The sequence below is a fragment of the Thermoascus crustaceus genome (genome assembly GCF_041956765.1).
Source record: "Thermoascus crustaceus strain CBS 181.67 unplaced genomic scaffold VTN00scaffold_8, whole genome shotgun sequence".
NCBI classification, from domain to species: Eukaryota; Fungi; Ascomycota; class Eurotiomycetes; order Eurotiales; family Thermoascaceae; genus Thermoascus; species Thermoascus crustaceus.
Window position 1 is genome coordinate 1,258,854 of NW_027192534.1, and position 8,792 is coordinate 1,267,645.

General features: G+C 50.1%; 2 protein-coding genes and 1 non-coding gene across 3 annotated transcripts; 2 read left to right on the plus strand and 1 right to left on the minus strand.

Moving 5' to 3' along the window:
* Positions 1 to 391: 391 nt before the first annotated feature.
* Positions 392 to 4,462, plus strand: VTN00DRAFT_10011 (uncharacterized protein; the record flags this gene model as incomplete). The annotated part of the gene is made up of 7 exons (XM_069426621.1): positions 392 to 636; positions 689 to 819; positions 882 to 1,616; positions 1,671 to 2,332; positions 2,388 to 2,454; positions 4,200 to 4,210; positions 4,343 to 4,462. 7 exons carry the CDS (start codon positions 392 to 394, stop codon positions 4,460 to 4,462), a joined length of 1,971 nt encoding a protein of 656 aa, XP_069284610.1.
* Positions 4,463 to 4,677: 215 nt separating this feature from the next.
* VTN00DRAFT_10012 (uncharacterized protein) lies at positions 4,678 to 5,653 on the plus strand (the record flags this gene model as incomplete). The annotated part of the gene is made up of 4 exons (XM_069426622.1): positions 4,678 to 4,697; positions 4,823 to 4,942; positions 5,144 to 5,522; positions 5,594 to 5,653. 4 exons carry the CDS (start codon positions 4,678 to 4,680, stop codon positions 5,651 to 5,653), a joined length of 579 nt encoding a protein of 192 aa, XP_069284611.1.
* A 1,112-nt stretch (positions 5,654 to 6,765) lies between these two features.
* Positions 6,766 to 6,859, minus strand: VTN00DRAFT_t186. The gene has a single exon. It is a non-coding gene; the product is annotated as a tRNA-Arg (tRNA).
* Between the last annotated feature and the right edge of the window lie 1,933 nt (positions 6,860 to 8,792).

Genomic DNA, 8,792 nt, shown 5'->3' on the forward strand with positions numbered 1-8,792 from the left:
TACCCACCTTACTTATTTGCTGCCTTTCTTCCCCCCCCCATCCTTTTTCTGTGCCCGGCCTGTGTTCTGCGTCTTTTTTATAAACTCCCGAGATACCCGCCTGCGTTGTTCCCTTTTGGCTTGGATTCTTTCGTCCCTCCTCGATCTGACTGGCTCAGTTCGTGATACTACTAAAAATACCTGTGCTCCCTTATATTTCACGGCGTCCATCTCATCTCAGCTTAGCTCTGTCGATGTTACGCAACTGATGCTCGGTCACTGCCCCCCACCCCTCTATGTTTCTTCGTACGCTGCGGTATTCGCATACCTTTATATACAAGGGCTCGTGTCAATAACCGCACCGTACGTCGAAGTCTAGAGTTATCATCAGAAGTGAAGGCCGTTGTCCGTGATGAGCCTTCTCGACGCTCGTACCGGCCCGTCCTATGGTACAGTCGGTCCGATGGAGCCAGACGACCGCGAAGAAGACAGACTGCTGTACGAAGAAAACTATGGGGATGGGAACGACAACAATCTTGTCACAGAAACGGAGGATGAATTTTCAGTGTCTGAAAGTGAGGTGCAGGACGGCGTCCGGAAGATCCAAGCCATCAGTCGAACATGGACGCAGCGATCTTTGACCGTAGCATATATGAGGTTCGAAGTCGAACTGAATTGTCCATAAAGACAACCAGCTAACTTCTTGAAGTATATTCCTGATGGCATTCTGTACCTCTCTGGAAGGCCAGACCGTTGCGTCGCTCTCCGCCTATGCTACGAGTTCGTTCAGCAAGCATTCCTTGATATCGACGGTCCTTGTCGTCCAAAATGTGGTTAATGGTGAGAATCCCAGGGTGCAAAGTGGGTGGAGCCATTGTCATTCAGTTCTAACGGCCTGCTAGCTGTGATAAAACCTCCGATGGCAAAGGTAGCGGACGTCTTTGGTCGACTCGAGGCGTTTTGCGTCTGTATAGTTATATATGTCCTTGGATACATTCAGATGGCCGGCTCCACGAATGTCCAGACCTATGCAGCCGCTCAGATTTTCTACTCCGCCGGATCTACGGGTCTGCAAATCCTGCAACAGGTGTTTATCGCAGACAGCAGTGATTTGCTCAACAGAGCCCTGTTCGCGATGCTCCCCGAGTTTCCATTCCTTGTGACCGTCTGGATAGGACCAATGATCGCGGAGGCGATCCTCAGACATGCATCCTGGCGCTGGGGTTATGGGATGTGGTCGATCATCCTACCTGCTGCGTTCCTCCCGCTTGCCCTTACGTTGCTGTTCAACCAAAGGAGAGCGAGGAGGTTGAACCTGATCAGACCCAGGACGTGGAAGGGACGTGGACTATGGAGAGCTGTGAAGAACACTTGGTACGACCTGGACGTGTTTGGGTTGCTGTTGCTGTCCGCCGCAGTCACCTTAATCTTGATACCTCTCACCCTGGCCGCCAATGCAAAGCACGGATGGAAGAATAACAACATTGTTGCTATGATCGTGGTCGGATGTGCCTGTCTCATTGCCTTGCCAATGTGGGAAACATCAAAAAGTCTCGCCCCTAAGCCTCTACTATCCTTGCATCTCCTCAAGCAACGGACAGCCCTCGCGGGCTGCTCTCTTGCTTTCTTCTATTTCAGTGTGTACCAGCCTTGGGAAGTATCTAAAGCGACTTGAACTGACGTGTAAACAGTGGCTTTCTTCTTCTCCGTCCAGCCGTACCTCTACTCTTACCTCCAAGTTGTACAGAATTACGACGTCGCTATCGCTGGCCGCGTGACGCAGACTTTCGCATTCACCTCGACCGTTGCCGCATTTGGCGTGTCATTATTGATCAAGTACTCTCGGCGTTACCGGCCGTTTGTCACTGCAGGATGTGTCATTTACATATTGGGTCTAGTGTCGATGATGCTGTTTCGTAAAGAAGGCAGCTCTTTCGCGAAAATTCTTGGGTCCCAGATTCTCGTGGGAATGGGCGGAGGACTGCTCAACGTTCCGGTACAGCTAGGCGTCCAAGCATCTGCGAACCACCAGGAAGTGGCAGCGGCCACGGCGATGTTCCTGACTTCGCTGGAGATGGGCGGTGCGGTTGGCGCTGCCATTTCAGGCGCGATTTGGACACATTCGATTCCCAGCAAGCTGCAGCGATATCTGCCTCCCGAAAGCCAAAAAGATGCCGCAGAGATCTTCGGCAAATTGACGAAGGCACTTTCTTACCCCATGGGCTCCCCGACCAGAATAGCCATCAACCGGGCTTATCAGGAAACAATGAACCACCTTTTGGCCCTGGCGCTCGTTGTCTCCGTTCCGTTGATACCCCTGAGTCTTCTCATGAAGAACTACAAGCTGGATAAGGTGAGAAAATGCCGTCCAGCCACCCCTGCGTCTCACCATAGACTAATAGAAGAAGATGAGCCAGAAGGGGAAGAAGAACATCATCAGCCAGGTTCAAGAACCGAGTCCCGTCCACGAGACGGGTAGAGAGAACGATCAGTCGAAACGGAGACGGGAATATCAAAGGGAGTCTTCATCTTGAAGCCATCGCGCTTCTCGGTCAGAGTACAATATGATCCTCGAGGACTATCTACAGCGTCAAACCGTCGAGCCATAACAGCGCTTTCCGGGCGCGGCTGGTCCATGGACAGGTCGTGGGGCCGATGGCCTCACGGCTCTCTTTAGGCCTGCCGTATTCGGTCTGGTCTTGGTTCCAAGGTTTGCTGTGCGCGAAGCGCTCGGACGGAAGTTAGTAACCGCTCATCACCCGTCCTGCTACGGGCCGTTGCGACGGCCATAACGATAGGGTTGGAAGTGTCCGAATTATGCGATGTGAGTTCAAGTCACCAACGCCTGCATCTACGTCACAGGCCTCTTGCAGAGGCCGCGGTAGGATTGGATGCTGCCGGCTGGACCAGGCGGCCAGGTCCTGTACAGTGCTTTATCCAAGGATGCGGTCTGAGATGGTAGAGGCCTTACGACAGCCAGTCAGCGACGGCAGAAGGATAGTAAATGTCTCTAGCCTCGATTCTTGACTCATGGGGGAAGCACAGAGCGCTTAATCGCCTAGCTAGAGGGCGTGCAGTGTGTTTCTAGAAACCTAGAGCAAGAGGAGGGAAAGATTGGCTTAAATCACAGTGACAGAACCTAAGACTTCTTAGCTGTTTCCAACGCCGTTGGCGCTGTCTCACGATTGTTGTGTTGAGGGTGGAGTTTCTGGGAGGGAATGGGTGAGGCGCGGGCGCGGACGCGGCCTTCGGAGGCTGCCACTTGCGGCCCCTGCCAGAATCCCGTCCGAGGCGGCGGTCAGACGGTAGAGACCGCGCTGGACATGTATCATATCATATCATATCATAGAGCAGATGCTCCCAAACGCGTGTCAGGACAGGATACATGAATCAATCATGTAGATAGATCTCGGAGGGCTGACGCCAGCACCGCATCCCTGAGGTTCTCCAGTGGATGATTAGGTACTTAACAATACCCACCGGATGGCTACGACTGAGGCACTGGTCTGCGAAAGAGAAACCGTAGTTGAGACCGATAGCACACGAAGATGAATCTAGTCATATAATCTCGGCTTTTGCCTTGACAGCACTTGCAGCAGGAATGGCGGGTGCCTAAATGCCTATTGTGGGCAACACCCAGAAACGCGATGGTCAGGGTTCTGAAACGCAGTCGATCATGGCGGATTAGTAGGCTGTTATCACCGAGGGAACTCACGTCAAAAACAAAGCGCGTTGAGAGCTGCGACGACCAACAAACGATAAATCGCGGAGTGGACGACCACAGGCCTCCGCGAGCACAGTGCTGAGAGGCGCTAAGGGGCCGGCCGCCGGCTGGGTCGCCAGAGTCCAGACAGACGGAGGGGAAAGCGTCGGTTTGGCTGTCTGCATCCGCTGGAGCGACCCTGTCGTTTCGTCTATCTGTCTCCTTTGGCTTCTCTGCTTTGTTTTGCTTTGCTTTGCTTTGCTCTGCTCTCTGTAGGCTCGGCCCTCTCACAAGCCTGCTTTCCGTGCCCTCGTGGGCTGCTCTTTTTTCCCTCTGATCATTCTGCCGAGTGCTTAGCCTAGCCCAGTGTCCCTCCCGTCCCTCCCGTAACTGCAATCGCCCGCCGCCTGCCGCGCCCCTTCAAGCACTCCGAGTCCGCTTTTTCATCCATCACTATCGACCGTCTCAAAGCAGCAGCCGTGAGTAGACGCGCATCCTTTCCATCTTGGTGTCTGAGAATCTCAAAGGGTCAGTACAATATGCCCTCCTCTGCGCCCCCTCCGCTGTCCAGACGTTGCTTTTCAGTGCCCCGGGCACTGTGATTAGACTCCCAGACAAATAGACCGAAGTGAGCTAACGGTGCGGGTTGCCCCATTGCAGCTCTCCCCCGAACGCCCTCTCCCTCCTTACCTCGCGAGCCTTCACGGACGAACATTCACCACCAGCCCCAGGCTGTCTGCCAGCACGATTCCACAGCTCAGCACCTTTCTTCTGTTGTGATCACTCTGCCACCTTTTGCGCACCCTTTCACCATTCTCGGAGTCTTACAGCCGACCCACCTTCGACGACGCTCTCTCACTCTTTCAACCACTCTCTTTTCACCGCATCTTTACTAGACGCGTGCGATACAACCTGATATCCCTCATCTATCGGTCCCATCTTAATATCTGTCCTGCTCTTAATATCTGCGGAGTGTTTGTCACAAACCAGACAAGATGGTTGTTGCCACGATCAAGTGCGTTACACACCTCCCTCCCGCCGCGCCCAATCCCCACTTCTCCCCTCTGCCCGCATCTGGGGGATATCCTTACATTGATAGATTGTGGACTATGTTCTGACTGCTTGCTTGCTTGCCTACAGGTGTGTGGTTGTTGGGGATGGTGCAGTTGGAAAGACCTGCCTCTTAATCTCCTACACGACGAACAAGTTCCCCTCAGAATACGTCCCCACTGTCTTTGATAACTATGCTGTGACTGTGATGTAAGTTGGGCGACTGTCGATCATTCCATTCCCCTTATCCATCATTGACCGTGCGGCCTGCACTGCACTGCAGCTGCAATCCCTGTCAGTGGTCACCGTGGTGACTGTGCTGCCAGGACTGATGCCGTGAACCTGTGAATCTGGCATTTGCCTCCACATGTCTCTCGTATGGACTGCCGGCTAATCTGCGCTTCTGATCAGGATCGGAGATGAGCCTTACACACTCGGACTCTTCGATACCGCTGGACAGGAAGACTATGACCGCTTGCGGCCGCTGTCATATCCACAGACTGATGTCTTCCTGGTCTGCTTCTCCGTCACCTCACCTGCCTCCTTCGAGAACGTTAGAGAAAAGTGGTTCCCAGAGGTCCACCACCACTGCCCTGGTGTCCCCTGTTTGATTGTCGGGACTCAAACCGATCTGCGCGATGACCCTGCAGTCCGAGAGAAGCTCGCAAAACAGAAGATGCAGCCGGTTCGCAAGGAGGATGGTGATCGGATGGCTAAGGAGCTGGGTGCTGTGAAATACGTTGAGTGCTCGGCCTTGACACAATACAAGCTGAAGGATGTGTTCGATGAGGTAGGTTTCCAACAGCAGCGCCGCAGACTACGTTTCAAGTGTCTGGAGATATGCTTACCCTGTGGCATTAGGCGATCGTTGCTGCCCTCGAACCCGCTCCCAAGAAGAAGACCAAGTGTGTCATACTGTAAATCTTCTGTCGAGAGGGTACATCAACGCTTCAGGTTGGTACAGTCAGGATCGATGTCCACGTGCCTTGGCTGACTTTTAGTCCTGGAACAGTCAGATACGTCAGGATCTGTTTTGGGTGGACTGCAAACATCTTGGTCTAGATGTGCGATCGTACGGTCCACAGGATTCCCCTGTCTTAGCTCGCCAGTTTCAGTCTTTATTTCCTAGCTTGTGTGTGCCATGCTTGCCATTTCATGCTTCTCAGTCGGATGTCACGCATACATTCCCCCTTTACTGGCCATCTTCATGTCCCCAATTTCTTATCCATATACCGCAGCTTTTCCCTTTCCGCGAGATTTCCCTTTAGCCGTCTCTATCCCGATCCTCAAGCCAACGTCTGGAATTCCCAGCCTGCCATTATTGGCGCTCCTTCTCTTATCGTCCCGATTCATTCCCGCCCCTCCCCTTCTATTCCCTCTCTTTACCGTCTCCTTCGACCCTGCTTCGAATCTCACTTGCACTCTACAACCTCTCGTCCTGTCTACCGGCGTTGGATGTTACGTGGGCGTCGTGTTTTTTAGCCGGCTGATGGTAATCTGTTTTCTTAAACCCGGTCTTCTGGATTTGCTAAGATGGAATTGTGTCCTCGCCATATCTCTCACTTTTCTGCGAGTTCTACTACCTCATCCAGTAAGGTGGATTTTTTTCTAAGTTTAAAGCAAGTTTAAAGTACCAGAGCGAGCGCAGATGACAAGCTAAGCTAAGCAAAGCGAACTGATATAAGCCGGAGAGAGCAAGAAAGAAGATATCTTATTTCCTCTTTTTGTGTGTTGTCGTTCTTTCTGTTGTAATTTTCCCTATTTTCTGTTTTGGACGGGCGGAACAGAGTCGAACGGAGCCTGTAATGTGTTGAGCGAATCGAACCGAATCGAATCAGATAAGCTAAGGCTGAATTGAATGAGAGATTGTTAAATTGAATCTATTGGTTGATCTTATTCTCTTTCCGGAAGGGAAAAAATACTAATGATAAAAATTATAACAGGAGAAATGAAGGATACGATAAAAATTAGGTAACACGATATGATACGCCAAGTCTGATGTGGATAAAAAATATCAAAAATCAAAAAAGAACCACCCCCGCCGGGACTCGAACCCGGAATCTTTGATTCCCTCTCGCTTTTGCTGAGGAATAGGAGACCAACGCGATACCATTTCGCCACGAGGGCAGGTTGCTAGTGGGTCTTTCCGAATCTAGCCTATTTTCCAGCGCTCGGTTTTACACACGCAACGCAAGACGGGAACGGGACGGGATGTGATGGAATGGGATGGATGAATGGTGATTGAACGCCTACCTCAGCTCAGGATGTAATTTGATTGGATTAAAGATGAGGTTTGCAGCAGATGGGTGTAAAGTTTTCACTTAGGTACCTGACAGATTCTCAATCTTAATCCCAATCTCAGTCACCACAAGGACTTCATGTTTGGTGTATAGTCTTAGTGTATGGACTTACACAATGCATAGGTGGGTATATCATATGTCGGTATGTCGGTTGTGGGTCAATTTGAAATATGTTGGGGTGGGGTGCATGCGTTTTGCTCGGTGCATTAAAAGGGGGAGAAACGTAGCGAGGCAACAAATCATGCAATAATTGAGTTGCAAGCAGCCAGGTTCTAGGTCCTTGTGTCAAAAGGTTACAATAGCATATTGTTGAATTCCGCAGTCTTAGACCAATAAAGTGATTGCCTCCCCGCATAGGTCCGCCACACTCCTGGGCCTTGTATGTTTAAATCTAGAATTGTCGGATATCTCCGTCGAAGCCATGTACCGGTTTCTTTTTCAAAAGGTCTTGGGCGGGTGTAACCTGCAGCAAGGCTGAGGTTCTAAAGCATTCCATAGCCATGAAACGATGGGGGAATTATATATAGATCATGGCCAGAATCCGCTGCTGGCTAGTCTTTTTCCCTTCTTCAATGACATTCGATACATACCACTAATTTCATTCTGAAGGAGTCTATATTGCTTCTAAAATCCCCGCCTTCATATGTTCTGCATTGCTCTTTATATATCAAGCGAGAATATCGCAGGTGTACAAGAGCCGCAGGAAGACTACACGGGAGAGGAGAAGGGCCGATGTAAGTACTTTTTTTTTCAACTCACTAATGCCTAGAATGGGACCTAATGCTTTTTTTCCCAGCCTTCCCGGGGAAACATAATCGAATAGCCGAGCCCTTACATGATATAAGCTTCAGCGTTGCTACCAGGCAAATTCTTTTTCTTTCAAAACCTATATGCACGATATTTGACGGCATTTGCAAGCTGTCAGTGTGGGATGAGCTTTCCGAGCAACTCGTTCGATGGATCCAAGCTCAAGATGGGTTAAAGTCTGACTAATTGAAAGTCAATCTCATCTACAGACAGGCTGGTTGGGGCATGTCATTTACTCCCAACACAAGGATGATCCAAGTGATCAAGGGATCATGATCACTATAGTTGCTTTTTCTTTTTTTTTAACACCGGCTGATGGCTTCCTTTGCCGTGTCGATGACCTATCTCCAAAGCGGCCATCATTTCTAATAAAACACTAATAATAAATCAGATAGTGAGGACTGTTATACTATTGTCTATTATCTTGTAACGGCGGACCTAAGACTTCTTAGGCGGAGGCTCGTTGGGTTTATCTTGAAGACAGAAAGCAAGAGAAAGAGATAAATGAATAGGCCGTTACTAGCAATGTTGCTATCTGGATTGCTATTTGAGTTGACCACGGGGTCCCAATCCCCATGGTTAAGGAGTGTCTTTATATACATTGTTAATTGAAATAGCCCTTCTGATTAGGAGACTGAATCGAAGACCCCTCGTCGATTCGCATGGCCTGAATCGAAGAAGGTCTGATTGAATCCTGATTGGTTTGTCGGCCTGTAGTTTCTCCGAGAGCTTCCCCCTCTCATAGCCTCACTTCTGCAAGTGTTGTAACACTACTATGCTACTTAAGTAGAATTATTTTACTAATTATATCTGTCAGTCTTCTTTAATTTGCGAGTATAGTTGTGACAGCGCTCAGTCATAGTATTATTAGCTAAAACTATGGTAGCTTGTCATATAGAATCGAAAGCATGAGGGGAAAAGAAAGGAAAGGATTCGCAGGGCTTCGTGTAACA